The sequence below is a fragment of the Coniophora puteana genome (assembly GCF_000271625.1).
Source record: "Coniophora puteana RWD-64-598 SS2 unplaced genomic scaffold CONPUscaffold_1, whole genome shotgun sequence".
Taxonomy (NCBI): domain Eukaryota; kingdom Fungi; phylum Basidiomycota; class Agaricomycetes; order Boletales; family Coniophoraceae; genus Coniophora; species Coniophora puteana.
In genome coordinates this window covers 3,172,411-3,199,707 of record NW_006913053.1, presented here as the reverse complement: position 1 = coordinate 3,199,707, position 27,297 = coordinate 3,172,411, and the positions used below count along the sequence as shown (strand labels likewise).

The window sequence follows — 27,297 nt, the reverse complement described above, 5'->3', positions numbered from 1 at the left end:
GATCTCCCCATCATGTAGCATTAATAACTCACTGAATTCAACTTCAAGCATTTGTTGCTCCCCCTCTTCACGGGAAAGGCTGTCTGGCACATCGTACATACAATTCCGTTCTCTCAGAAGTACACAAGTTAACAAAGATGAAAATACAAATACCCAACGAACAATAGCGGTTCATGTCATGAGAGCAATGTGCTTGAGTTCACTGGGAAAACCGTTAGAACTACGAAGAATATGGTAACGTCGGCCTTACTTCTGCACTTGTTGTCCTACTTTCATGGGCTCATACATGGCTTGAGAACCAGTTTCAAGCTGAGAGGCTCGCGAGGCAAGCTCCGGGATAGGCAACAGGTCGTAATCAGATGAGAGGTGCCAGAAGAACGTTGACGATATGCGAATGAGGGGACGGTCAGGATGGCTGATTTTGCGTTTCTCGATGGTCTCAACAGTTTTCTCGTTGACGACCACTTCATGGAACCCAGCCTTGATGAGGCCACCGGTAAGATGTTCTATTTGCTTTCCCGCTTGGACAAGCAGGTATCGGCCGGTTGCAGGGAACTTGACTGGAATGCGTTTGCCGGTGTTGCGTGCCCAGATGTGTAAGCCGGGGAAGCGGGAACGGCCGTGAATGGTCAGGAAGTTTAGATCGGTGTGAAAACCGGCAAGGATGGTGTCTTTCTGGCCGAATTTGACCAGATCGGAGGCGGTAGGTGCCAGAAGATGAGGACTGCAAAATGTAAGTCAAGCGAGCTGAACTCTGACGACTTGATCAAGGCGCACCCATATTTTCCGGCGTCCTTAAGTGAGCTCCTAGGTAGGCCGAGACCTATCGCAGTCATTTCTGCGACATTCTCCACACTGGTCGAGAAATGCGCTTAAGCAGGTTTATGCATTTCGATAATGCTGGATGCAACTTACGCTGCCTTCATAGATTTCCCCCACGTCTCCATGACCGGTTCCCACCGAGCATTGATGTCCGCGTCTTGAGGTACAATATTGGGCGCGTTTAAAGACGGATATTTGGTGTCGTATGGAGGGGGTATGCCCATCTTCCAAAAGAACCTGCACTTTGGATCGGGTTGGTGGCCCGTAATATCAAGGGGACGCTCTGCAGGATCGAGATTGGCGATGATGTCCAGACATGGCTCGTCGACGGCACACTTGGGCTTCTCGGTATGTTCAAGCGTGACGCCGACCTGGTAGCCAAGTTCCGGGCGCTCGTCCTGCTTGAGCGCATCAATAGGCTGATTAAAATAGTCCTCGAGGAGGTCGAGGAAAGTGTTGTTATCGTCTTCAGAGACTCGTGAGTCGTGCACGAGGAGAGCACCATACGTGACGAGTGCGTTTGCAGCCTGTTGTACAAATTCACAGATAAGATCAACGCTGTCATGATTTGATGAGGTTCATCTATCACGGCGCACTTTAGTGCATTCTTGCTGGGCTGCCTCGGAGTTCTCGGGCTGAGAAAGAAAGACGTCAAGGTCAATGACCGGGAGAGTTTCAGAGAGGGACATGGTCGCGAGATGTCCAGCAAAGTGTTCGGCAATCGGCTGTCAGGGGTAATAGCAAAGTGACAAGAGATAACAAACAAATAGTCAACGATACAACATTGTCTCACCACGAGTCAGTGGCACAGCACGCGGTTCCTTCGCGGTGTGCACACTCAGCGGAAACGAGTACTCGGAACCTTCCGTCCACACTTGGCCTCCCATTACTCACCTCTCTTCCTTGCTCTCACTTGTACCCTACACCCATCTGCACGATCACTTTAACGACTACTACACGACAACATGTTGAAGGTAGACGAATCGCCCACCTGCAGAGAGAATATATGCTCACACCCCTCATTCCCTGCGCGGTCTAGATATGGAGCATGAAGAAGAATGAGGACGCGATGGCAAAGAAGAAGCCGAAGACGAGCGCTGCTCAAATACGAGTGCAGAAAGGTACGTAGCCGTACTACTGCGTTGTGAACAACGAATAACGCGATATCCAGATCTCACAGAGCTTGACCTGCCGGAGACGATGCGGACCGAGTTTCCTGACCCCAATGATATCCTAAACTTCACTCTTATCATCACTCCGGACGAGGGTGGGTCCATTGCTTTTGAGTACTGCTGCATAATGCAGACCTAATAGTTATCAGGCATGTACAAGAGCGGCGCGTTCCAGTTCTCCTTCAACATCAACACCAACTACCCTCATGAGCCACCAAAGGTCAAGTGCACACAAAAGGTGTGTATGCATAACTGTCAGGTGTCATCGGTGTTTTACTCCATACCTTCCGTTCGCATTAGATCTATCATCCAAATGTTGATCTTGAGGGAAACGTCTGTCTCAACATTCTTCGAGAAGACTGGAAGCCCGTCCTTAACCTGAACTCTGTCATGGTTGGCCTCCAATATCTGTTCCTGGAACCTAATGCAGATGACCCGCTAAACAAAGGCAAGTGCAGTCTTTACTGGACACTTCGTCGTCGTTGACCCATCATCGCAGAGGCGGCTGAAGAGCTGAAGAAGAATCGGGAGCAGTTCATGTATAACGTGAAGGCCTCGATGAAGGGAGGCAACGTTAAGGGAGTGCAGTATGCCAAGGTGATCGTGCAGTAATACGCTTTGTCTAGACATGCATAGAGCAGTGACTCATATCTTCTTGTCATCTACACATGATGGAACGTTTCGGTATTAATTTCATTCATATAAATCAACTACCGCGGTAGGTTGTGTAAGAATATGGGCTGATCAATAGAGGGATATGGTAATGCTCATCCTCGTTCGCGATCTCGAAAACGATCTAGAATGACATCCGATCAGTTTAGCGAAGAACATGTATATAGGCTGGGAAGGTCAACCTCGACATAAGGATAGAAACATTTGACATTCAGTTTATCGAAGTAGGATTTGGTCCTGAACACAATCTTGTAGATGCCTGGAGTCACCTCTTTGTTCTTTGCCTTGGCATCTTCAGATCCTCGAGGAGGCAGAAGGGTGCTGCACCGACCGTCCGCGTCCGTTTCGCTGGAGATGCCCGGGTTAAGTTTGAACAAGCGAGTACAGGAAAAGGATGGAACACACCTAGCTGCAAAAGGACGAAAAACGGACGCGTCCCCAGGTCTCTCTTCGTGTTTCTGCAAGATTACTTCAATTCCAGCCGCTGGCTTTCCCTGCGAGGTGTCAAGCACTGCAGCCTCAAGTCAATAAGCCCCTGACGGCCACGGTTGGCGAACGAGGTAAACAGGGCAAACCGTGACAGGTGATGGGCGATCTGGACATCTTCACGTTGGGGAAGTGCAATAATGTGTTCTGTGTAAACAACAATGTTTCCACGTACAAGTACGTGAAGTGCGTGGCACGCACGCGCGAAGTTAATAACTAGAACTGGTGGTGATCAAGATGACATCAAGCGCGCGTCGCAAACGCGTGAACTGTCTACTTGCCGGTCCTCGATCCGGTAATTACACCCTATCTTCGGAGTTTCAAGAAAATTCAGCGTATCTTGTCCTCTGAGCCATGGCCACTTCCGCCGCCGAGGGTGGTGCCCCACCGCTTGCCAAATATCTAGCCTCCAACGGTGCATGATAATGTTGTGCAGAGTATGAACCAAAGCTGACCTCAGCAGACAAGAAGGTCCGAGACAAGGCCGTCAAAAATCTCGCCGGTTTCCTGTCCAATGATTCCGGCGATGCGTTGCCAGATGTCGAGATGGCAAAGCTCTGGAAGGGCATATTCTACTGTGTGTAACATGCAATTCACTCCAGATCGATGCTCACATTCTTTCTTAGGCTTCTGGATGTCAGATAAACCCCTCGTGCAGCAAGCACTAGCATCTGAGCTAGCTGAGTTGCTGCTCACAATAAAGGATACATCTTCCTCCCTCAACTTTCTCAGAGGCTTCTGGATCACGACCGTCCGTGAATGGAGCGGTATTGATCGACTCAGGTCCGCTCGCCTTAAGTATTGCGTATCCAGATTGTTCATAAAGTTCCAGGATGGACAAGTACTACATGCTAGTACGGCGTTTCGTCAGCGCATCCTTCCGTCTCCTCATCCGGACAAACTGGGATGAGTCTACGTACAAAATCTACACTGACATCCTGACCGGCGTCGGTGGTCCTCTCTGGTACGTTCTTATCGTATTCAAGGAGTATACATACCGAAATAATCTCCTCTAGCCCCACGGACATCAAGGTCCCGTCTAGCTTGACTTTCCATTTATCTGAGATCTACCTCGACGAACTCGAAAAAGCAATGACTGTCACTGCCAACGACATCTCAGCACCGACTCCGCTCTGTGCCGTCCTCAACCCATTCTTGAGCCTCGCAGCGGGCACACAAGCAAAACTGACTTACAAACATGTCGAAAAAACCGTGTTCCAGCCTTTGATCGCTGCACTGAAAGAGCCAATCCAACCCCACGTGCCGTCAGGTCAGAAGCGTCCACGGACAGAGCTACCAACATCATCACCTTCCTACCCGTCACTCTTGTCCAATTCCTGCGCACGTTGTGGAGAAACGCAACCGCTGGACACCGGGGAGCTCAAGACTTCGATTCTCCAAAGATTATTCGCGGTAGCAAGCGAGGAGGTAACGCGAGATGCAAATCGGCGGAAGATGTATGCGTTCTACAATAGCTGTACGGAGGATGACGAGGATAATGCGGGGTGACGACATAAATACGTGCGGGCATAAAGTCCATTTGCTCCATGCTTCTCATAAGTCAGGTAGTTCCCGCTGAGTGAGTCGTTTCCACGTGCTCTCCCGCCACCACTCGTCCATGCCCTCGATCCGCTCCCACAGTGTTTCTTCGTCGACGCCATAAATCTCGTATTTGCCGGCGTTCAGGGGACGTCCGTCGCGTTTAGCTACTTCGAGTGCAGCTTTGTTCTCGCCTCTGCATTACCAATTGTCACTTAATTTCGTCAGCATATTGATGACGGCCACGAACGTACCTCAGCAGCTCCAACAATTCGCGTCGTTCAGGAAAGAACAGACGTGGCTCCAGCACGGCCAAGATGGCCAGTGCAGCACGGAACAAGAACGCGTCACCTTCCAGTAATAGCACATCCCAGAGCCTAGCACAGGCCTCGAACGGGAGATGGTCTAAGAAAAGCGGTATTATCCATTCAGGCAGATAAACCGCCGGGGAAATATGATGCTGTTTAAAGTTGAAATAAACTGTCAAAAATCAGTTCGTAAACTCTAACAACATGAGGGCTGGACGAACTCTTCGGCATTCCATCTGCTAGGAGCGTGTCAAAAATTCTGTTGGCTTATTTGTTCGAACTGAGTGGGCTGGCGCAGAGTAGAAGCGCTCACCGATAGTACGCTTCTACCTGTACACCTGTCTTTAGTTAGACCCTCCCTCTCATTTCAACTAGTTAACTCACATCGTCGTTTGAGGCAGAACCGCCATAAAATGAGCGTATACAATGCCTCTCAAGCAAATTCCGCATGGTGGTGAATGCTTGCGGTGGCGCCATATTGAGAAGGAACATCGCAGCGATCTTGGCAGCCCCATGCGTATAGCCAAGTCCTTCGTCTGCACGTGAAACGACCCATGCGCACAACATGTCTTTGAGGTCTTGATATAGAGGACCTGTGTCTGGATGGAAGATGTGAAGTGCGGGAAGGGTGGTGATGATATCCTCTTCCATGCTAGCAAGCGTATCTGCAGGGAAGACCCCGGACGTAAGAGCACGCTTTGCTCGAGCCAGGCAAGTAACATAATTGCCTATGGACTATCATGAGGCGAGGTGCTGATGAATTGAATGGGGAACGCGCACTTTGACTCAGAGCTAATGGGTTCCCTACAGCACGCTGCCAGAGATCCGCACGCAGTTTTGCAGGGATACCATTCCACCAGAGTTTCCTCAGAGAGGGATTCTTGTTGACTACTCGCCAATCTGGCATGATCTCCTTTTGCCACATCGGTATCGACTGCTCGATCCTGGCTTCGCGGGCTGCCCTACGTTCTTGAAGCGCCTTGCGCCGCTTCTCCTCTGACGGGCGGATTATTCGCCGGGTCGGCTTAGATATGGTTGCAACTCACCTGCCACACGACTGAGCGCCATCATGGTCTCCCAATCCTGGAGATGCTTCTCATCTTCTCTCTTGTCCTTTGGAGGCAAGAAGGGTGGACGAGTCCTACTGACGACTTTTTGCAGTGCGCTGGGACCAGCAGACCTCGTTGGCTTTGGTCTCGGCACCGAGCTTGAAGATGTTTTTGAGGGTGGCGGTTGAGATAAAGAATACGAGTGCTTTGTAGAATCCGCAGCCCCTGGTGTCTCTGGTTGTGAATCCGAAGGGTGCTGGGGCGGTGGCTCTCTCTTTTCTTCTTCTCGGGGTAGAGATGTGACATCGTCAGAACTTATCGATCTTTCTTCCTCTGACTCGGTTGCAAACCTGATCGGACTCCCTGCGCGGTCTTCGGAGCCCGAGGTTGTCAATTCAGAAGCGAGGGATGCTCGCGGGTCATGGTCGCCAACAGTTTGTTCGTGCTCAAGGGGTTCCTCTTTCGCATCTAGACTGTCATCTTCCTGTGCAACCTCGGCAGGGTCTTCGGAAAGAGATATTTTGGAGAAATCAATGTTAAACTCGTCCGGAGTGTAAGGCCCTCCGGGGGAGTGTGCTAGAGATGAAAGTGGCCGAGAGTTGGGGTCGCCACTGGTGGAGCCATCAAGATAGAAGGTAGAGACAGACGTATCCTGGCCATGAACGGACGAGCCTGCTTCCGTTTCAGCATGTTCTTGACCGTCCTGAGCATAGTTCTCCTGAAGCTGCTTCCGGATTGCTGCGGAGTCGAGCTCGAGCGAAGTGCTGTCGTCGTCTCCGCAGTCCTCGAACGCGTCGTCGATGTCCGAGCTGAGCCGATTTCCTGCTAGTGCATCTGCCTTTGGACTTGTGTGGCCGTCGCCAGACATGATGAACAAGTTACGAGGCGTTCGGAATTGTGTGACCGTGTCGGTGTTGATTAGCCTAATAATTATCTATCGCATTTACACGTGTAATGTCGGGTCGCTGTGCTATTTTTAGATTGACGCGCGCGCACTGTTTCCTTGTCGCGTCTCAGTGTAGGTGGCCTCGCCCTCAAGACTCTTATAGTACGCTCACTATCGTGTAATGACTGACCCCCAAGTTTTCCCGCTATGATCGCAGAAGTACTTCTGGTTCTTGCAGGCCATGAATCCTCCCTCTTTCCTGATGACCATCGGCTCCATCCCTCTTTCCGATCCCTTCTACATCCAGGAGAAGAGCAATGTCTCGAAGCACTCGGTCAGATCGCGTCGCGTTATAGACAGATCAAGGCCTCCTGTGCTATCTTGTCTCGCTCCTCATCCCGCTACATATGCGCGCTCTGTGCTACTCTAAGTCAGATCCTCAAAGACGAATACGAGTCTCTCGTGGTGGAAACTGAAGCCAAAGTCCTGAAACGCGATCCCTCCCTCGTCGGACAAGGCTCGTTTGTTCCGCTCTCCGCCATACGCGCCACCTTTGCCCAGTGGGATGCCCCTCTCATCGCTCTCCAATCTCTGATGCGCCACCTCGAGTCCCAGGATCAGTGGCGCCCAGGACCGCTGATTGACATGCTGCTAGAACGCTCCAAGACTGGCGTTTATCGTATACATGATGTTATCAGCCGTCTAGCTATCGCTGTCCAACGCATCTGGCGGTCCCAGCTTGCCTCGCTCCTCATTCACGGCGCATTGTCATCTACAGATCCATTGGCATCCAAGGACTACATCCTTGTAGATGGTTCATTGCCTACTTGTATCTCGGAAGAATCAAAGGAATCAATCATCTATGTTGGTAGAGCTATAGCCACAGTCAAGGTTAACAAATGGCAAAAACAACTACCACGGGATCTTGCTCTGCAGCATGCTTCTCTGCTAGAGTCTGTATGGCCCGAGGACCAATACAAGTTTGATAGTGTCCTCTCACAAATCAGGACGAATGTAAGTGAGTGGTTATGGCAGCATGTCCTCACACAGAAAGACGTCGAAGATGCTGTCGAATCCCTGTGAGTTCTTTGCCGATATATACTTACTGGAATTCGTTGACCTGCTCTCTTTTAGTGCAAACTACTTTTTGCTTCGCAACGGAGAATTCAGCTTGGCCCTCATCCGTGAGATAGAACGCCTTAAAATATCACGGCTGGCTGCTCGCACAGCAGGTAGTTCATTGATCAGAGAGCAAGACCTCAACCTTGCCGTTCTTCGCGCATCACTAGGAACAACCGCTCAGCACGACTCAGCTCTACTACTTCTTCACTTCCAGCTCCCCTCAGGGCCATTAAGGCCTCTCCTTCCTTCGCTGAGCAGTGATCCCCAGGCACTGTCTTCATCTACTACCAACAATCAGGCAGAGATGGTGACCTTTGATGATCTTGTACTTGGAACTCCTTTGATCTTGTCCTATGCCATATCTTGGCCTTTGGATCTGTTCCTCTATGCTGTGGACCTCCAAATATACTCGGCCCTTTTCAATTACCTTTCTTCTCTGAGGAGGACTCATATTCGCATTCACGGGTGCTGGACATCGCTCTCGAACGCCCAGAGAGCACGAAGACGATGGACGGGACTTGGCGAAGGAGGCACCGCAGAGGATTTAAACAGGAGGAAGGAACTTCTTCGTTGCGGATGGAGCGTGGTTCGAGATATGGGATGGTTCTTGGACACACTACTGGGATACGTGATGATCGATGTTGTAGATGTGGAACATCGCCGCCTGAAAGACCTCCTTCGCAAACCTTACGCAGGCAGTGAATCCATCCGAAATCGTCAACGATCTGGGTCTTCACATCCGTATTCTGATGAGAAGGCGACGACATCACCGTCTTACCTTGATTTCACAACACTTCGAAACATCCACACCACCTACCTGGAGCGGCTTGTTACTGGCTGCCTATTGTCCAACCCTGCACTGACTGCGATCATAAGACCAATCTTTCAGGTCTGCGATCGGTTTGTTGCGCAAGTGGAGCGCTGGGGAGGTGATATTCTCCCAGCATTGCTGTTCGAAGGAAGCTTAGGATCTGGGGATGACGTTGGAACAATGGTACGGGAACGTTTCGAAACAGTGACTGAGATCAACAAGGTCAATATCCCCATTACTTCTTGAGGAAGCACTAATTTGACGGAAAATTGCAGGTCTTTCACACTCTTCTCAACTCTTTCTACGAGCAGCTTTCAATCTCAACATCAAACCAACCATTTAATGCCACTGCCGATGCTTCAAAATCGATTCTAGCCAACAGCACATTGGCCAGCGTGTCGACTTTCCAGCGAACTTACGTACGGACAAAGGGTGCTAAGGGACTCGAAGGGGATGGGGAAGTGCGGAGGCATGTTGAGAGGCTGTTGCTGCGTTTGGATTTCAACGGCGCATTTTCCAAAGGTGGCGGTAGCCGTTTTAAGGGTGGCAACGGTGTACTGCCTGGCGAGTTTTGAGTTCTGGCGAAACAAGTGGTCAATCACAAGCAGTTCAGGGTCGTGGCATGTAATTAGGGGTGTGTAGCAAACGAGGATGGTGTGAAGCTTTGCAATTTGGTGTGTATCAAGCGATTGCAACTCGATAATCACCCGTGTTAAGGTTTTCGTACGATATAAAAGTCGAATTTCGACGGATATGACCGGTCCCCAGACAGCAGCCAGTCGACTCTCCCAGCATCTCCGTCATCTGTCCTCCAGAGTCGCAATGTCCCGTATGTTGACTACCGTTCTGAAAATTTCTCGCCGCCCGCTTACCTCCCGACAGAGTACACCACCCGCCTCATTGGCGCTCCCAACACTCTCGGTGCGTTCTCTTGGTCTTGTGCACGTCATGACCCCTAGCTGATGCCCGACATCGTGATAGATCACAGGGTGTTTATCGAGCACAATGGCCAGCCTGTGTCTTCCTTCCATGACATCCCGCTTTTCGCCGACCAGAGCAATGGCATCATGAACATGATCGTCGAGGTCCCTCGCTGGACCAACGCCAAAATGGAGATCTCCAAGGAGGAGGCCTTCAACCCGATCAAGCAAGACATCAAGAAGGGCCGCTTGCGCTACGTCCGCAACTGCTTCCCCCACCACGGCTACATCTGGAACTACGGCGCGTTCCCCCAGGTGCGTCGCCCTTTGGCACACTTTATGCGCGTTTAGCGCCCGTGGTCGTATGCAGGCTAACCCGTGCCGTGGTTTATTTCTGGTTTTGCCATGTGTCTTTCATTAATGCATATTAGACTTGGGAGGACCCCACCCAGACGCACCCCGAGACCAAGGCCAAGGGCGACAACGACCCGCTCGATGTCTGCGAGATCGGCGAACAGGTCGGATATGTTGGCCAGATCAAGCAGGTCAAGGTCCTCGGTATCATGGCTCTTCTCGATGAGGGCGAGACCGACTGGAAGGTCATCGTCGTTGATGTCCAGGACCCGCTGGCGTCCAAGCTGAACGACATCGAAGACGTCGAGCGCCACCTGCCCGGCCTTATCAGGGCGACCAACGAGTGGTTCCGGTACGTTAATTCTTGAGTACAAAATATGTGAATTCTAAGTGGTATGTAGCATCTACAAGATCCCCGACGGCAAGGGCGAGAACGCCTTCGCATTCTCTGGTGAGGCCAAGAACAAGAAGTACGCCACCGAGATCATCCACGAGTGCCATGAAGCATGGCGCCGCCTCATCAACGGTGACAGCCCGGCCAAGACCGCTTCTTACGACCTTTCTATGTATGTGTTCGTTTAATGACAGCTTTCAGTTGCTCATCTGTTCTTTTAGCCGTAATATCACAAACCCGAACTCTCCTGGATACGTCAGCCGCAACGACCCGTCGTACACTGGCTTGCCTACTGACTCCAGGAAGCCTCCTGCTCCTGTTGACCCTTCCAGTAGGACATCCATCATCAAACCATTAGACATGCTGATCAATTGTTTCGCAGTCTCCAAGTGGTTCTACATTTCTTCTGTGCAAGTCTAGAGCACGCATAGTCCGAACAATGGTACCCAAACTCCTTTGTATATCAGTATTTCGCAGTGGTTTATTATGAGTCAATATGATAAGTATACATGAATGATTCTATTGAGAGCATTTTCGTGAAATGAAATGAGGTTAGCGTTGCTTGTCCCCAGTCCCGGCAGGATTTGGTGGGTATCGACAGTGGCGATCCGTGATAGACGTGACAGTCCACGTCCCTAGAAATTAAGTTGTCAGCCCAACATCTTCAAGGCAGAAAACAAGGACTGACCTTCAAGAGCGGAGAATATTGAGTATTCATTAGTCGTAACTCCAGACACGGTGTGCGTCTCCAGAACTTTCCCTGGTTTGCCACCTTTTCTCGGGCTTGCTTCAGCCCTTTGGTATGTGAACGTGAATGGCGGCTCTCCAATCAACGTGAATAAAATTTCGGCTTGATCACCTGGATAATGAGACATAGTCACGTTAGCTTCATACGGAACAATACAGGAGAGCTAAACTACCTTCGTGGATGTCCTGGTACACGCGTTTTCCATGACCCACCTGTGCCGAGGGCAGCTCATGTACATTGTAGTGCAAGTCGGTAACTGTAGCTTTACAGAGCTTGTGTTGATGTGCGACTGAAGTGACGGTGAACTCTCCAGCCTGCTGTTGCAGTAGCGAGAAAGGAGATGACTTCGCATCCTGAGTATACGGTTTCCCATTGATGCGGTATCTGCAAAGTTGCGTGAGCTGAGTGCATGTACACTAGATACGCATACCTACCCAACAGACCACGGAGGAGTACCCTCGAGCTGGAAACGAGTGACATCGCCCACGCAGATGTCGGCCCTCTGGTCGATGGGGATAATGGAAGGTGCTTCAGCGACGTCGACCCAGATTGCGCGCCGTTCAGGGTCGAGCTCGGCTTGTTCACAGTGTGAGGCATCCTGAATCGAAACGATAGACACGCGATGAGGCCCGATGGAAGAGAACGAGTAGCTGGGGAGGTCCAGTTTCCAAATCCTGTCTGGCACCTCGACAGTTTCCGTGTGCACTTGGCTGGATACCAGACTCTTTACAGCAAACTCGACCTGGAAAGGCGGCGTCCCTTGCAGCTGAACGTAGCCGTCACCATTGTGTGACGTGAACGCCTCGTTGAGGCAGAATTGCATCCGAGTATCGCTTTTGAATGCGGCGGTGGGTCGCATAAGAACTTCTTGCTCAAAGAGCAGCCGTTCCGACCGAGGGACAATTGCATTCTTGTGTTGAGCAAGGGGGTACACCGCATCGCCGATCTGCTTGACTTCATAATACTTCCGTCCAGACGTCGAGGTGTGGAGCTGGAAGCGAGTCCGGGGCTGTATGCTACTGAATGTAGGCTGGTCCAGAACCGCGGTGCCGCCATGCTCGTCGTTTCTAGCGATATTGTACATGATCTGGAAGGGGGCACGACCTGATCCAGGATTAGGCAATAACAATATGAACCTTGCGGATTGTACTCACCTGTCAGCTCAAGGTCAACATGGTCGTCACGTCCCTGGCAAATCGGATCGAGGATTTGTGAACGATTGAAAGCCTCATATGTCGCCTTGGTTTCAGGTGCAAGACGTGCGGATGGTCGGGGCACCCAGTCAACGTCATAAGTGTCCTGGCCCTCAACAACCACTCCGGGACATTGTGCATCTTGTACCTGGTCATAGTCAGTCAACGGACAAAGGAGATGAAGGCCTGATCCTCACATAGACAAGTTCATATGTTCCCTTTTGCAGCACAGGAAGATGGTCATTGGGAGAAGTGAGTGTGGCGGTTTCGATACGTCCTGACGAGTCGCGAAGCCGGTATCGTATTTTCCACGGCTACCACTAACGGTGAGCGTTATACCAATCCAGAATGAGGGATCAACTTACCTTTTCACCTGTGAGACGCAAAGGCAATTCGGCCCGCTCGTTCTCCAGTACTGTGACTTGTCTCTGTCCCTCTTTACCATAGAACTTAGCTGTGGGCTGTAGGGGAAATCAGAGGTATACGCTGCTTGTATCGACCACTATAATTTACCTTGACTCTGCGAACGTTGACCGATAAACCAGGGACAACCACCGGCCTTTTGCAGCCATTGGCATCCTCGATATTAACTAGGAAAACGTCACCTTCAAATGGACAAGCCATATGGGGGGATGTACACACCTAAGTCAATGTCAAATACGCCACCCTCCTTGTTGATTAGGTCAGGTACAGGAATTTGGAATGTTGCAGGGGATGAAGTTATGTTCTTTATCGAGATGGTGTCTGCGCTACTTGGACTAATGACTTGAAGCTCGAGGTTCCAAGGGGCGCTTCCCTGTATCACATGTGAGTAACCTTAGAGTAAACGACATACAGCTAGGTCACTCACTCTCAGGTCGACTTTCACGTTCACGTTATTCTCTTCGCAGCCCCCAGAGATCTTCTTCCTGGGCCCAGAACTACCAACATCAGAGAACTCGGCGGTGGCAAGAGGATGTACGACTTGTTCGATGCTAGGCCCACTCAAGTCAACCTTCTTGTAGTTCGCATCACTGATCTGGAAGAAATTATATCTATAGTGGCCGCTGTGCTCAGGTTGAAGGGTCAACTCTCCGCGCGAGTTAGCAAAGGTCTTGACCATCTCCCGTGCAGTTTGATCGTCGCGCTTCGTGCGGTAGTAGACCTGGAAAGGTGCCGTTCCGTGGAATACCAACGACGCCAAAACTCCAGTATCCCCAGAGCTACTTATTTTTAGCGGGGAAGTTGAACCACGAACAAGCCACCCACCATTCATGGATTCGGGTCCATTCGATTTCAGCTCGGGGCCTGGGTTTTTCGACCACTTTGCATATCTCTGGCTCTAACACGTCTCCTTCACAGTACTTGACAAAAATTAGTTTGAGCGACGACTTTATGCAATCATACATACCTTTCCTTTGATGCTTTGAATTGTATATTCGCCCGGCGCCTCGGCAGCCAGTGTCAACTTCTTGTCACCATGACCCGTTTGCAGCGACTTCGTCCAAGACTGTGCCTTCTTGCCGGCCTCCGCAGAGGGGTCATATTTAACCGCCACGTTCCAAGGACCATCCGACTTGTCTGCATCACTGATTGACACATGAAGGTCGGTTTTCTCTCCTATTAGAAGCGACATAGGAATGCCAGAGCGGCATTGATTGAAAGAGACCTTGGGGCGACGCAAGACAGATAGAACGCGACTGGTTTTGGAGGTGTTGATATCATCGTCATGATGTCCATACGACTCCGAGGAGTCCAGATGCACAACGTTGCCGAGCCCGTCGATAATAGACTCGAGAACGTAAAGGTGTCGTCCAAGCGTATGCAAGGTGGGCGATAAGGGCACCTCGAGTCTTTGGGGAGCGTAATTGGCTCTGTGGAGCTCGCTTTCGGAGTCATCGGGCTTGTGCACATGCTGATCTTCAATCCCTTCAACAAGGAAATGTTCCTTTTTCCCGTTGATGTCCTTAGACCACCGTAGACTCAAAGGAGGCACACCGGTAATGTCGATTTTAAGCTCGACGTCCTTAGCGGTATCACCGGCACAGCGGACGTATTCAGACGCAGCGGCGGGCTGCTTCTGGTATTGTGCAGTTGGACAAGGAGCTACCGTGACCTCAGAAGGATAAAAGAGCCGAGCCCCAGTATTCGAGCTGTCCAGAACTCGCTCGAGGCGGATCGTGCCTGGTCTTGTAACGCGTATGTGAGCCAGGGATTCTGTTTTCTGAAGGCGACTTTGCGGGTCCGTATCTCCTTCGTCGTATTCGTCGTCGTCATATTCGTCGTAGTCGTCATCATTAACGTCCCGAGTTGCTACGTTTGTTCGTGCGACCTGTAGGCTTTCCTGTCTAGCTTGCTCGATCGCCTTGATATCCTTGGCACTCAGGTCCGCGTATTCAATGCGCCCAGTCCCAGGTTTTCCTTCGATGTACGTAAGAGGCGCGTAAGAATATCTGATGTTGGTCGGAACAGTGTTGTTAACAACTACAGGGATGAGAACACTGGAAGAAGGAGATGCCAAACAGAATGTTTGTGCATCAGGGTTGAGTTGAGCGGTGCTGATAGGTGACATGCGGACTGTGTGCTGCCCGAGAAGATGCTTGTCTTTCTGAGAGCCTTCTAGCGAGAATGGGAGTAGGCCAAGAGTAACCGAGTTGAGAACCTCGAGAAGTCTGAAAGGTTCGGGAGTGGAAGGCAAATCCGGTCGACCTGGAGAAGGGTCAGTCTACTAAGCGAATGATAGTAGTTCACCACGTACCTGAGAATGTGGGCGATGCTCCGGTCATAGTTTCCCGCCAGTTGAAGCTGATACCTCCAAACATGACACCGTCCAGGAACCAAAGAAGAAAGATCTGAAGTAGTACGACTGCTTTGGCATATCTAAGGCGCGGTATGCGAAGGGCGGAAAGAGTTGTTATGTACAGGAAGTCGACTGCGAGCCATTTTCGACTGTAGTAAGAGGTCGACTCTGAAACGAGGCTCTGGAGAAAGTCAAACACCTTGGCAGCCTAAATTGACGTTGGGGATGAGTACCTAAGAGCGCATGGCTGAAGAACGGACCTGGAGTAGGAGACCGAGACTGAGGTAGTAGAGACGCTGCGTGGGCACGTCGATGAAGCTCTCTGGGATGAGAGGCTGCTTTTTGTCCGACATGATGTCTCCCTGGAGAGTCGAAGAGTGGACTGCTGCTGTCACCAAACGCGCAGACTCAAGCTCAAAGCTCAAAAGGCAGAACGTCAAACGCGTGACGAAAGGAGACCCACACGTGACCGCTACCGAACGGGTTGTCCACCGGTCCGATGAGATCCGCTTTGTTCGGGGCATCGTGGAAAGGGGGTCAGTCAGGGTCAGTCGCTTTCCTTTCCTCGCCGCCGTGGATCGTCTCCTGTCTTCGGATGGCTGTAGCATAACACTCCATTCAGAAATAATCAAATCTCTCACTATCACTTGCTGTACTTTGAGCCGTTCCTTGTGACCTCGACGCAGCCGTTTCACCTGTAAGTGACCCGCTTCACTGGGTCATCCGACCAGCTTTCTTTTCCTAGGCGCCCACCCAGTTCCTCGTGTATCATCTATTTATCCCACTATCAAATCCAGACCTTGCTGTGCAGTCCCAGCCTTTTGACCTCTTCAACCCTTGTCGTATTCTTGTTGAAATACAATGAACAATTTACCTCCGATTCCCACCATCGAGGGTGACTTGATGCTCGATGTATTCAAGCATCACTCTGTCAGGGATCTTCTTCCTGAAGATATCGGAGACCAAGCAGAAGCCGAATACGGGGACACCGATCGCGTCGCAGCACTTGGTGAAGCTGTTTTTACGATGGTTGTCACATCTATCGCCTTTCAAAAACGTCCTCCACTTGAGCTTAATCAGATGCAGGTGTGCCACAAGTCTCTAGTCCACGTCCTTCTGCCTGACTGCTTTCATAAGGCAGAGAGACAACGATGGCTTTCTGATGACGCGATCATGAACTGGGTTTCCTTATATCGTCTCAGGTCAAAAGTTTCTGCTACAAGAGAAGCCCGTGGGCAGCTCGAAAATCCCGAGGTAGTCTTCGCACCTTGGCCCGCACACAATGTGTTCACGATAGCATCAGGAGACCCGCTTTCTTTTTAACAGCTATATCGGTGCAGTCTATCATCAGAAAGGGATACAAGAAGTGTACTCTTGGGTTAGCCGACTGATTGAACCCAATGAAGAGCCTCGCAAGCTTCCCGGCACGGCAGCACCTAAACCACCAGGCACGCAGGCTGCTGCTCCAGCTGATTATCCAATGGGACCTCCGCCGGGGGCGACACCCCCACCACAGTCTGTCCCTAGACTTGCTTACTTTAACCAAGTCACGACGCAGATGGGTTATAGTGTTCAATGGGCAGCAGAATCCACTGGACCGCCACACATGCCCCGGTGGACTGTGCGATGCATAGGTGTGTTGATATGGACGAGGCTGGAACTGCGATGGCTGACGTTGTGATCGTTTGATTACTAGTCAATGGAACCGAAAGAGGAGTTGGCGAAGGCCGCAGTCAGAAGTTGGCCAAGGAAGTGGCAGCACAGCAGGCAGCTACTGCTATGGGTACGTCAAATGTTTCGACAACACACACTTGCTGAGCGCTGAGCACTAGCATGTAGGGATATAGCAGCTGTACACAGCTGATTTGGACTGTTGGCTCAGAACGCAAACTCCACCCTGTAACAGAATACTGATCTTACACTTTCCGTCAACACCATGCACCTATCTCAGTCGCTTGTGTAGATTGTGATGTAGAATAACTCGCGAGAATCAACAAATGATAGTTATCCTGAATAGCAATATTACATTCTACATGAAACCGAAAAAGATGTATGCCGCAACAAGTCCAACGAGAATCTTCACCTGAGGACTCAGGTTGGACCAAATAGCCCCTATTCCATCGCCCGCATTTGACGATGAAGGGGTCGAAGGCTTGGAAGTGCTGCCCAAGGTTTGGCCTTTGCCCACAAAAGCCGCAGTCGAGGATGATCCAGACGAGTACCTCTGGACGGCAGATTCCAGTGCGCTGGAGGAAGGAATGCACGTCAGTTTTGTTCCCGAAGTCAGCATAAAGCAAGGTTGGTGCTACGCACGCCCTGTTTGCCCCGCGGACTCGCTCTAATTCGGAATTTCCTTTCAGAAAGACGAATGTTGGCCTGCATATTACATTAACCAGATAAAAGAGAACTCCTCAGTGGAACATCCATACATTGCGGTCACTTGGTAGCTCTGAGCAACATCCTTGGCGGCGTCGACGTCACACTTCAAGAAGTTGACGTTGGTGTATTGCTTGGCCAGCTGTTCGTACGTCGGTGCGATAGCATGGCAGGGCCCACACCTATTGTTCTGGTTGACAGGGTGCGCTTGAGTTCAGGGAGGTGCCCTGCTTACCACGATGCGTGGAAATCTATGACCTGGACAGGCCTAAGTTGCAAGCGCTTGACTTCAGGATACGCAGCCTCTTACCGTCAGCTTGCTCGAAGATTGGGACAGGACTCCATTGAGCTGAGAAGTGGAAGTGATGTGTGTCACAGACATTGTCCCTGTACACTGCGAGGTGAAAGCGGAGGATGTGGTGGTGGTGGTGGTGGTAGATGCTAGAGAGAAAGCTGTGGTACCGGTAGTGGTCCGGTACGGTCGCGGTTCCCCGGCTTGGACTCGGAGATCCGTCAGCTTGAATGTTCGGACCGTCCCCACGCTTTGACGTGTATTATGGACCTCTACGTCCATGTCTCGCAAGAACTCAGGCTCATGCTTATGGTCGCTCTGCTACATCATCATACTTGGATTCAATGGACTAGCTAAAGGACAAATCGACTACCTCCTTCCTCCTTGAAGAACTCGAGTCACTTGATCTAGGCAAGTGGTAGCCTGAATGAAAAATCTGCTCCCTTCCCTCAGGCTGTAGTACTACGCTCAGGCTACTAGTATCGCGCTCGCCGAACGAGCCCTACTCCCCTCACCATCTCGTCGCACCTGCATGAAACTTGTCCTCCCCCTGTGTTGCCGAGTCTCGGCCTCATCTTGAGTAACTGGTGGCCCATGAATACTATGTGGGCGGATGGACCCGTCTACCGTAGCTGGGGTGTGCTGGGAGACTCCTTTCATCATGAACGTCGGCGGCATGACCTTCTCGGCTGATAGCTTGCCCATGACAGCCTTCCTGACGACATGCATAAGGCTGATGTGTCTTCCTTGCATAGGGTGTAGCAAAAGAGGCGAGCACGAGAAGGTGAGCGGAGTCAAGGTCTTCTCCCCATGGATGACCTTCCCGCTCTTATCCGTGCGATCGCCAACGACGTAGTCGAGCCTCCAAGGTAACTTGACCGGTCTCGTGGCAGCGCTATCGTGTATTATCTCCGACAAGGCAATGGAGAGAGGCTCGTTCCCGAGAACGGTGTACACGCCATTTGTCTTCACGTCCAGGATAGCAAGGCGCGAAGTGTAGTCTCGAGTCTCGCTACCGTTAACAGCGATCCTCCTGAGGATAGGAGGGCCCCCATCGAGCGCCGTGTTATGGTGGAAGGCGAACAACTCTCGCTTGAACGGCATGAACTCTGCCACGCCGCCGATCGACAGGTCCTCTGATTGTCCCGAAGGGTGCCCAAAGGGATGTAAAGAACGACTTTTTGGAGAATAACCTGTGAGGTGCATCGTCGACTGTACCATCCTGAATCCTTCTTGGTCCATACAGACATCGACCACTAGATTCCTGAGCCAGAACAGCGAGCCGAGGATAGGAGGAAGCGAGTCCACAAGTGTACTACAACGGCAACTGGGACTAAGGCTCAAAGAGCGGTCTCCCTGATGTTGAGTCGCAGTTTGTTCCCGAAGCTGCTGCGGTCTAGCGTCCTCAGCACTAGCATCTGCGAGGTCGGTCATTGACTTGGCCCTCCCAGAGTTGCGCAACGAAACCTCGACACATGCCTGCGAGACTCGTTTGTTTAGGTAAAGTACAGAATCCGACTTGTTGGTGGGCTTTGAGTCGTCATGAAGTTGCCCTGAGACCGGCCGAGGATTAGGTGAGCAGAGCTCGCTCAGAAAGAAAGCAGAGACGCTGGCGATGCTGGTGTCCATACAGTCCATAGTTATTGAGACAGGAAATGGTGCCATCGGCAGGTGCTTCTCCCCCGCCGGCTCGGAGAGAAAAATCGGGACGTCTCCGCAGATGCAGAAGAGGTGCGAGAGATCAACGGAAGCATGCGGTGACGACGGCAAATCAGCCACAGCGTGCAAATCCGAAGCCGATTGATAACGAGAACACTCCGCAAACGACATTATTGCCTTGACCAGATGAGCACTTGTGACGAGGTGGGGAACAGAGGGACCTGTGGTAACGGAAGTTCCAAGCGGTTTATTATGTTGAGAGCAATACGACCGCAGTCGAGAGACATTCAACCCAGTCGCTCACCTTAGCCGGATGGCATCCGCTTCTTTCTGGCAATGACAGTGGAATTTATGATTAAATTGATATACTGGGGTGCATGTCATTTCTCTATGTAGACAATATGATTAAATATCATCGGCGAACAACTTATGTGCGCTCTTGGCAACCTTAGCCAGGCGCTCCTTCTCTCCGACCAAAGCCTTGTTCTTGAGCAGGCAATAGTCACCGAACTGGTTCATGCTTTGCCAAGCTTCACCAGGCATCCAGAGTGTCCGCGTGAGCAGGGGAGACCGGGCAGAGTCGAGGAAAGGCATGCATGCGACGCGTTCCCATCCTTCTCCAATTGCGTAACGTGGCTCATGGAGGCTTTGAGTAGGGGAATGAGGGAAATCAAGGTCGACGAGGTAGTCACAATCATCGACCGAGACCTTCAGCAGCACCTGTTATCAGCATATGGCTGATGTGGAGACCAAAGCGACCCACGTAATATGAAGATGCCTCCTTGTTCAGGTCATTTAAACCCATAGGCATGCGCCGAGCTGCTCCTCTATCCCACCAGGAAGTCGAGCTTTCTTGATCAGGTGCCCCAAATCCGAAGTGGGCGGGGAGCATGCCATCAAATTCGCTCTTGATGAACTCGACGCGCACACCGTCGGGAACGAGATAATGGCTGGGAAACCGGTGCCATTCCTTGCCCAGGCAAAGGCGTAGGTTGAACTCCTTAACAGGGGAAAGATCGATGCGCGGAAGTTCGTCTTCCGGCACACCAGGGGGCGGGGGCGGAACAAGACCGGTATCGTTGAGAAGACGGGGAAGCTCGGTTACCTGCAACTGTGAAACAACCATGATGGGTGCATGGTAGTAGTGCCAAAGTGCCATTACGCGCGAAAGTGACAACAGAGCCGAAGTTGCTACAACTGAAAAAGTCATGTTACTGAACATGAATGTCTTTGATGCCTAAGGATACAGTTAACTCTGATTAAGAGAAGGTAAAATCAAAACCATTTGCCTGATAGGGGGACTTCGTGACTTTAATGAACGCAACCTCCATCCACCCGCGGACCAAGTAAAGAGTGACCGCAGCATTGAAACAGATGAGAGTATATGCTGGGAACATAAACCGTTCCTCTTTGTGAGCTTGAGCCGTTAGAATACCGATCCAGAGGTAAAAGGGGGCCAGCCGGAGTCCAAGGAGAGTGAACGGAGAACTTTGGTCAGGACTCGGACTTGTAAATCCAAGACGCTTGCGATCAATCAGATATGTGACCCCAAGCGCAGGAAGGGAGCCCAAAGCCAGTACGATCAAGACGTTGAAGTTCAAGAGGAGGTTTTGGACGTAGAAGTACCATGGAGATGTTCCATAGAGGTCCGGACCACGCTCAGAGCCGCCAAAGACATTGTAACGAATGATGTTCCATGGAACGACGCTCCATTTCCCGTATACCACGCTGTCAATAGCGATGACCGGGACCTAGATATTAGACAATTAAGACGATGCCTTTAGATAGCAAGAGCCTGAACGTACAAAAATAAGAGAGGCAGTCAGTCCTGCAGTAAATAACCTTTTCCAACGTGCCATCAACCAGGAACTGCGTGCGCCCGGGCTCGCGCGATCACCACCGAGTACAAAGAGCTCTTCTATGACAAAGGGTAGAGACAACGCGAGAGCAAATGGCCAGCCCACAATTGCACCAGTTGCAAAAAGCAGAGTTGCCATCATAGTGCGCCTTGGGTTCTTCAGACTAGACGGTTCCACAGCGTAGGAGAAGGCCAAAGTCGTGGTGTACATAGCAAAGGAAGAAGGCAAGAACGCTAGCATTGAAATAAGCAATGATTGATTGTATCCTCAGCAAACTCTCCTTACCTGAAGAGGCATTCCACATGCCTGCACTGAACAGAAGCATGACGAACAGGTAGCGACCGACTCTCTCGTTGATTTTGGAGACTACGGCGCGGCAGAGTTGCGCTTCGCAAAGAGTGGAGATGACCGCAAGGAAGATTCTAACGCCAAAGAAAGAAGGTCGCTGATAGAAACACGTAAGATTTTGCGACCAAGAGATGCATGGAAATTACCTTCCCAAATCCAACCACAAGGGCGAGGCGGGCAGGCAAGAGGTGTAGCAAAATGTAGGCCCAGCTCCGAATAGAGTAGGTTGGCGTGACCTCCCAAGTCTGGAAGCCCTCTCCATGATCGAGGTAATGAAGCGGCTCCCAAAAGTTGAACACTGTGAAGTAAAGTGTTATGTTTGAGTTGGATGTACCATGACGGAAATACTTACCTTCGTCGCAGTCTTGGATGTTGTTGTACATCGCACCAGCGACACGTATGAGAAGGAGCAATCGAACGGCCATAGAAAAACTTGGGTTCCATGGTCTGCGAGTATGCCTACCTTGCTGTTAGATATGAAATGTCAACGTGCAAACATTACGACACGCCTTCTTAGCTGGTCCTGGAGGATACCAGTGTGCCTAGCAGGCAGAGGGGCCTTCGGTTTATCCTCCGTACGCCTCAGCCGGAGGGTCTGTGTGTTTCCCGTTGACATTATGCAAGTCGTGGGGAGGTAAACACGTCTGAAGGGTCACACTTGCGCTTTCGATGCCGTCGCTTGTAACTTGGCTTGTAAGCCCCGCTCGAGTTTTTGACAGGCTTAGGACCGATAGGGACCGACGCGGTTCGACCCGGACACAATACGTAATATCACGTGATATACGATAAGTACTAAAATAAGCGCTTGCAAAATCCCACTATTTATACGTCGTTTTCTAGTATCCTTGAGCTTGAAAGTCCTTGAAGCAACCTCAGAGCCGGGAGAAGAATTCTCGCTCTTCTTAACCCTTCTTCGACGCGCCAGCTAGTCATCGGAGTCTCAAATTGCATGCTTCCGAATCGGATGTCAGCCCGAATCTCCGAGTCTTCCAGAACTACACGAAATGTCTTTTGTGCTAGGGCTCACTAGTGCACTACACAGTACTCAGTCTCGGGCTTGCCTGTGTTCGATGCAGTACTGGCAGTAATGTTTCACATGTATGATCCTCGCAAGCTCCTCAGGAACAACTACTATACGCCCAATTTACTCATCTTGAAACCAGCCTCTGTCTCTATTCAAGCAATGTTGCCTGTGAGATAGCGGCGGTGGTAACATGCATATGCCTTCGAAGCATGCTAAAATCGGTCTTGCTCAGTAAAAAGGTGCCTAGAGGAAGCGTCAACAGAGCGGCGCCATCCGTATACAATGAGGTAAAAGGATTCCTCGTTCAAGAAATTGTCAACAATTCCCCGCTTCTCATGGCGTCCAAGATTCTCTGGCGCACGTCGGTGCATATGCTTTGGGTTGGAATCCTCGGTCATCTCAGCCACCCGGTCTCCATACATAAATTCGCCTTACGATAAATTAGCTCAGAGACTTTTCTCCTCCCGCCTTTTCCTTGAACCAAACCTCGCCAATATCAGTCTCTCGCTCTCCCATTAATGGACGCCGAAGCATACGCAGCGCGTATTCTATTCATGTGAGTCTTCAAATACCCGCTGAACACTACTTGGTACCTGACTATGGCCCCTGTCGGCTCGATAGCACGCAGGTTTACTTCTGCTGTAAGTCTTCCTTTTCTTGCATTTGAGGGTGTGCTTATATGCGGCTTTCAGGCATGTGTAAGTGTCATTTCAACGTAAAAGCTTGCTACCACTGACAAATAATGGCCTGTAGATGCAGTCGTCGTCTGGGACTGGTTGATAAGTCTGCAGAGGGAATGGCAGTTTGTGAATGCCTTACAAGCAAATCGCCATGGTACATATATATGCTAACCTTTGTGCAGATATGGAAGTCGCACTGGACTCCCGTTAAAGCGTCGTACTTGTTTTGCCGGTAATTTGTTCACTCTTGTCACGGTGTGATGCGTCGTCGTTGACCACACGTATGTCAGATATTGGGTTATTGCAGTCGTACCTTACTTGCTATACTGTTTTGTCACCAACCACTCGCAGGAGGAATGCGAAAGGATCTACAAAGTAAGCTGGACCCATTAATCAGCGTAGCAAGCACTTAAACCCAGCATAGATCCCAGTGATCCTCGCAATGTGGAACCAAGTCGGGTCAGAGTGTACGTAAATGCGTGATTGGAGTTGGCTTGTTGATGCTTATGACGTGCAGCTGTACTACTGATCCGCACATACGCCTTTTTCAACCGGAACAACTACCTCCTTTGCGGCCTTGTGTTCACACTTTCTGGTGTCATTGCTTTCCAGCTATACGTAGCAACATCTCGCATGACGCGTGAGTGCGATTTCATGAGTCTGGCTCTAATTCGCGCTAATCTCACACTGGACCTTAAGTTCTCCCCTTACCATCCCCAAGTGTTCGTCCTCCACATTTTTCGGATGCCCAAGAGGCACAACTTCTGACAGGACATTTACACAGGGCCCTTGCTTTCCAGTTTCCCGGCCAGGCTCTGCAGACTTGCTCGGTATGTTCCTAATCCATTTGTGACGGCGAAGGCTAACCAGTCCCAGGATTTTTTGTATGGCCTTGACTCTTAGCTCCTGCACAAGTACTCATCATGGTCTAGATTGCTCCTCTGGGATTCGACACCCTGGTTACGGGCATGACGCTTGTGAAATCAATTGGAATGCGACGCCGTAACGGGGGGCCGAGCAGCAAACTAATCCAGACCTTTCTTCGCGAAGGTGCTCCCTCTTACCTCATCTTGACGTAGCGAACCTTGACACCGCTCTTCAAGGTGTCTTCTACTACATCCTGATCTCTATCGCGAACCTGGTGAGCACCATTTGTTTCAAAATTGACCAGCCTTTTTCATGCTATCTTTCAGATCAACGGCATCTTTTATCTTCAGTAAGTATGCTATGTATACTAGACGGGTAGTATCCTAAAACTTTCTCCAAAGACCTCGTCAGGTCATCTCAGCCATCAACATTCCACTTAGCGTTATGTTGGCTCCTGTTTTGGCTTGTCGGCTTGTAAGTACTTGGCTAAACTCGGTTCTGGCTTATAAAGACCATTCATCATATAACACAGATTCTTGACCTACGCCAACGAGGTGCTGAAACAGTTGCTCACTCTGAAGGCTCTGGCGTCGGCCCATTCACTGCCAACTCTGGTGTCAGCACTAATGGGAAGCGAAGCAAGCCAGAACTTTTCAGCAAACGCCAATCACAGTACGGTTCGAGTGCATCGGCGTCCAACATGATCATTCGCGGAGGGGACAGTATCCACCCTGTTGACCTGGAAGAAGGCGAGGTTGAGCTAGACGATATGCATTTCGAGGCGGGACTGAATTCCGCTGGCATCAGTACGCGTACTCTCGGTGGGGCCAGCCCTGCTCCCGCGTACGATGCTATCGACCTAGGTTTCAACGCCGGGCTAGAGACTCAAAGTGAAGACTCTCACTCTAACGGAGGGGTGGTTTCCATTTTCTCCGGAATCCGAGTAGATGTGGAGAAAACAACTTCGTCGATCTAGAAGTTATCCGGATCACTGTGCTTAGGAGGGGTACATCTTTGTGTTTGTTCTCAATCGTATGCACCCAAGTCGTCTCACCGTCTCGTGCGCATCCCCATTTGTCGTCAGGACCCTCTTCGCTGCTTGCAAGCTTTGACATTCAACTGCCCGTACTGTTTTCTTGTTCTAGCTTTTTTGAAGCACCACTCCGCCATTTCTGTTTACTTCCTCGTTGATGGACTGCAACCTGCGCATTCGCGGGAGAGTACTTGTATGAAAAGAGCTTGGTTCGCGTATACTACTACATAGATGCATATGGCTGTCAGTTACGTCTGCTACCTTAACAGGCCCCTAATCTTGCAGTTTTCTATGTCCTTAGCTGAGCTAAATAAGTTTTTTTTTTAAATGCGATGCTTTGAGCTCGAGAAAGCCTGAGGATGATCATAAGCGCTAGCTCGTGGACTCCTATAAGTACTTTTACTTGTGGTCGGAAAATGCAGTATTTGTCCGAACGGCCATTAATATTACTGTAGCAGCTCTATAAAGCTTGGACCCCATGCATCCATTCGAATTCTCAAATGTTCACTAGTGCTGGCAAATATTGCAATATTCGTGCCTGCAGAATCCAGATCTGGGCTCCTTGGAAGCGGCAACTTCGTACTATTCCCTCCGATTTCCGCAGGTGCTTGTCGCCGCTCCTCGTTCCTACCCCCGACTCCCCGATTCACATTTGCCGAAGCATGAACCCCATCGACAAAAACGTCGCAGGCTGCCAGGGGCTCTCGTACGAGGTTAGAACTTCTTCACTGGCCTCAAGCTTACAGGGCTTCCCTTTTGAGATCCTCTTGCATATTTGTAAGTTGAGTAGCATTCATTACCCTGTCCTCACATTATGCATTATGACTGAACACCTCCGCAGTATCATTCTTGGACATACCTGACCTTGCTTCTTTGGCCAAAGTCTGCGTGCTCTTTGCGCGCCTTACAACGGATCCTGTGCTTCACCGCACGAGAATTCGTGTTGTCGCACCATCTCGGGTTGCCCACTCTCTCTTTGCAAAGTCTCCCATTGGTGTACCGTTCCGACCAACTGTCGGCGACCTTGTTCAAAGGAACGTCCTGCGTGGTTTACAGATTGAGAGGAGGTGGCGAATGGGCGTGTACTTCTATTCACCCCACGTGAGTCCCTGCTTTCGCATATGCAGCCTGAACCACTGCAGTAGCTCATCAAACGATGCAGTCCGTCAAGCAGTATGAGAGCGGCCTTCGCCTGCAGCGCCGGCATACAAAGTACATCATTGCAGCCCACTTGCGAGGTCGTGGGTTCGGCCTCAATCCGTTGCAGAAGCTGCACCAATCCCACGTCTATCCCGACGTCGAGTCATCCTCGCCGTACATCTCGCGCACGCTGCTTCCTGTCATGCGCCAGCTGAAGTGGTCGATTCAGCGCGACAAGATGGCGAAGATCGTACGCGAGAGCGCTGTCCCGCTCGCATATGGTGGTCCATCATCGCTTGGTAAGTGGATAGAACGTCAAGGCCCTGGCATCGTACCGGAGAGTGAACGCGTGAGACTGGCGCTGTGCCCAGACGTGAGGAAGGTTATTGCGCATTATGAGTCGCTTGGACTGAAGCAATGAGCTTGTGGACTTGTATACCCTGTATTTTTGTAAGTTTCGGATATCTGTATATGTAGGCTTCGGACAGAACTCTTGTACCCGTGAGTTGTATGTACGCATTAGCTAGCCAACGTTAAAAGCTGGATGACTGTCGTATACCAGCGGATACCACTTGCATGCCGACGTCCGACGGATTCGGGGCCCATGATGACGTCGAAAAGAACAAGTGACAATTGACATATTGACAGCTACATTTGTGATGGTGGACCTCGTGAAACTCTGTTGTGTCTTGATTCTCACAGATTGATCCCCCCTGGACGTGCTCTAAATGCCTAAACTGCTCATTGAAGTCTGTGTAGACTCT

General features: G+C 50.7%; 13 protein-coding genes across 13 annotated transcripts; 6 read left to right on the top strand and 7 right to left on the bottom strand.

Annotated features, from left to right (window-relative positions):
* Positions 1-30: 30 nt before the first annotated feature.
* On the bottom strand, positions 31-1,600 carry CONPUDRAFT_96160 (Clavaminate synthase-like protein). The gene is made up of 5 exons (XM_007765446.1): positions 1,419-1,600; positions 916-1,349; positions 778-855; positions 251-724; positions 31-202 (listed from the first exon to the last, which is right to left on the bottom strand). The coding sequence occupies exons 1-5, from the start codon at positions 1,509-1,511 to the stop codon at positions 172-174; spliced, it is 1,110 nt and encodes a 369-aa protein (XP_007763636.1). The 5' UTR covers positions 1,512-1,600; the 3' UTR covers positions 31-171.
* A 107-nt stretch (positions 1,601-1,707) lies between these two features.
* On the top strand, positions 1,708-2,702 carry CONPUDRAFT_96157 (uncharacterized protein). The gene is made up of 6 exons (XM_007765445.1): positions 1,708-1,796; positions 1,862-1,943; positions 1,994-2,089; positions 2,144-2,232; positions 2,295-2,442; positions 2,494-2,702. The coding sequence occupies exons 1-6, from the start codon at positions 1,788-1,790 to the stop codon at positions 2,604-2,606; spliced, it is 537 nt and encodes a 178-aa protein (XP_007763635.1). The 5' UTR covers positions 1,708-1,787; the 3' UTR covers positions 2,607-2,702.
* Positions 2,673-3,369, bottom strand: CONPUDRAFT_96152 (transthyretin). Its single transcript, XM_007765444.1, has 4 exons — positions 3,242-3,369; positions 3,072-3,177; positions 2,849-3,014; positions 2,673-2,790 (listed from the first exon to the last, which is right to left on the bottom strand). The coding sequence occupies exons 1-4, from the start codon at positions 3,267-3,269 to the stop codon at positions 2,701-2,703; spliced, it is 390 nt and encodes a 129-aa protein (XP_007763634.1). The 5' UTR covers positions 3,270-3,369; the 3' UTR covers positions 2,673-2,700.
* A 140-nt stretch (positions 3,370-3,509) lies between these two features.
* On the bottom strand, positions 3,510-6,930 carry CONPUDRAFT_115976 (RabGAP TBC). The gene is made up of 11 exons (XM_007765443.1): positions 6,046-6,930; positions 5,780-5,995; positions 5,384-5,727; positions 5,313-5,329; positions 5,221-5,258; positions 4,946-5,171; positions 4,169-4,887; positions 3,985-4,116; positions 3,779-3,935; positions 3,616-3,729; positions 3,510-3,567 (listed from the first exon to the last, which is right to left on the bottom strand). Exons 1-7 carry the CDS (start codon positions 6,914-6,916, stop codon positions 4,707-4,709), a joined length of 1,893 nt encoding a protein of 630 aa, XP_007763633.1. The 5' UTR covers positions 6,917-6,930; the 3' UTR covers positions 3,510-3,567; positions 3,616-3,729; positions 3,779-3,935; positions 3,985-4,116; positions 4,169-4,706.
* Positions 6,931-7,141: 211 nt separating this feature from the next.
* On the top strand, positions 7,142-9,451 carry CONPUDRAFT_134331 (gamma-tubulin ring complex protein; the record flags this gene model as incomplete). The annotated part of the gene is made up of 3 exons (XM_007765442.1): positions 7,142-8,013; positions 8,069-9,089; positions 9,143-9,451. 3 exons carry the CDS (start codon positions 7,142-7,144, stop codon positions 9,440-9,442), a joined length of 2,193 nt encoding a protein of 730 aa, XP_007763632.1. The 3' UTR covers positions 9,443-9,451.
* A 191-nt stretch (positions 9,452-9,642) lies between these two features.
* On the top strand, positions 9,643-11,054 carry CONPUDRAFT_79190 (pyrophosphatase-domain-containing protein). The gene is made up of 7 exons (XM_007764634.1): positions 9,643-9,696; positions 9,750-9,788; positions 9,849-10,102; positions 10,219-10,493; positions 10,543-10,707; positions 10,757-10,866; positions 10,918-11,054. Exons 1-7 carry the CDS (start codon positions 9,690-9,692, stop codon positions 10,953-10,955), a joined length of 888 nt encoding a protein of 295 aa, XP_007762824.1. The 5' UTR covers positions 9,643-9,689; the 3' UTR covers positions 10,956-11,054.
* Positions 11,055-11,087: 33 nt separating this feature from the next.
* CONPUDRAFT_44325 (uncharacterized protein) lies at positions 11,088-15,608 on the bottom strand (the record flags this gene model as incomplete). The annotated part of the gene is made up of 14 exons (XM_007764249.1): positions 11,088-11,170; positions 11,224-11,394; positions 11,453-11,667; positions 11,718-12,387; positions 12,438-12,624; positions 12,674-12,790; positions 12,842-12,937; positions 12,990-13,066; positions 13,119-13,272; positions 13,327-13,678; positions 13,725-13,819; positions 13,867-15,164; positions 15,214-15,463; positions 15,516-15,608. The coding sequence occupies 14 exons, from the start codon at positions 15,606-15,608 to the stop codon at positions 11,088-11,090; spliced, it is 3,858 nt and encodes a 1,285-aa protein (XP_007762439.1).
* Positions 15,609-16,116: 508 nt separating this feature from the next.
* Positions 16,117-17,073, top strand: CONPUDRAFT_46603 (uncharacterized protein; the record flags this gene model as incomplete). The annotated part of the gene is made up of 4 exons (XM_007764411.1): positions 16,117-16,341; positions 16,393-16,512; positions 16,562-16,889; positions 16,952-17,073. 4 exons carry the CDS (start codon positions 16,117-16,119, stop codon positions 17,071-17,073), a joined length of 795 nt encoding a protein of 264 aa, XP_007762601.1.
* Positions 17,074-17,201: 128 nt separating this feature from the next.
* Positions 17,202-18,044, bottom strand: CONPUDRAFT_96136 (thioredoxin-domain-containing protein). The gene is made up of 5 exons (XM_007765441.1): positions 17,942-18,044; positions 17,867-17,889; positions 17,685-17,813; positions 17,569-17,631; positions 17,202-17,501 (listed from the first exon to the last, which is right to left on the bottom strand). The coding sequence occupies exons 1-5, from the start codon at positions 18,011-18,013 to the stop codon at positions 17,285-17,287; spliced, it is 504 nt and encodes a 167-aa protein (XP_007763631.1). The 5' UTR covers positions 18,014-18,044; the 3' UTR covers positions 17,202-17,284.
* A 325-nt stretch (positions 18,045-18,369) lies between these two features.
* On the bottom strand, positions 18,370-19,753 carry CONPUDRAFT_161626 (uncharacterized protein; the record flags this gene model as incomplete). The annotated part of the gene is made up of 1 exon (XM_007765440.1): positions 18,370-19,753. One exon carries the CDS (start codon positions 19,751-19,753, stop codon positions 18,392-18,394), a length of 1,362 nt encoding a protein of 453 aa, XP_007763630.1. The 3' UTR covers positions 18,370-18,391.
* A 166-nt stretch (positions 19,754-19,919) lies between these two features.
* Positions 19,920-22,458, bottom strand: CONPUDRAFT_161625 (glycosyltransferase family 22 protein). Its single transcript, XM_007765439.1, has 8 exons — positions 22,299-22,458; positions 22,142-22,248; positions 21,936-22,087; positions 21,727-21,886; positions 21,388-21,674; positions 20,872-21,333; positions 20,346-20,819; positions 19,920-20,290 (listed from the first exon to the last, which is right to left on the bottom strand). Exons 1-8 carry the CDS (start codon positions 22,403-22,405, stop codon positions 19,988-19,990), a joined length of 2,052 nt encoding a protein of 683 aa, XP_007763629.1. The 5' UTR covers positions 22,406-22,458; the 3' UTR covers positions 19,920-19,987.
* A 1,110-nt stretch (positions 22,459-23,568) lies between these two features.
* CONPUDRAFT_45184 (uncharacterized protein) lies at positions 23,569-25,336 on the top strand (the record flags this gene model as incomplete). The annotated part of the gene is made up of 12 exons (XM_007764311.1): positions 23,569-23,619; positions 23,676-23,725; positions 23,784-23,868; positions 23,918-23,960; positions 24,011-24,137; positions 24,265-24,323; positions 24,370-24,377; positions 24,426-24,543; positions 24,597-24,634; positions 24,687-24,709; positions 24,762-24,834; positions 24,893-25,336. Coding segments are annotated over 12 exons (1,119 nt in total), but the record flags the coding sequence as incomplete, so codon positions are not given.
* Positions 25,337-26,233: 897 nt separating this feature from the next.
* Positions 26,234-26,954, top strand: CONPUDRAFT_46919 (uncharacterized protein; the record flags this gene model as incomplete). Its single annotated transcript, XM_007764434.1, has 2 exons — positions 26,234-26,494; positions 26,556-26,954. Coding segments are annotated over 2 exons (660 nt in total), but the record flags the coding sequence as incomplete, so codon positions are not given.
* Between the last annotated feature and the right edge of the window lie 343 nt (positions 26,955-27,297).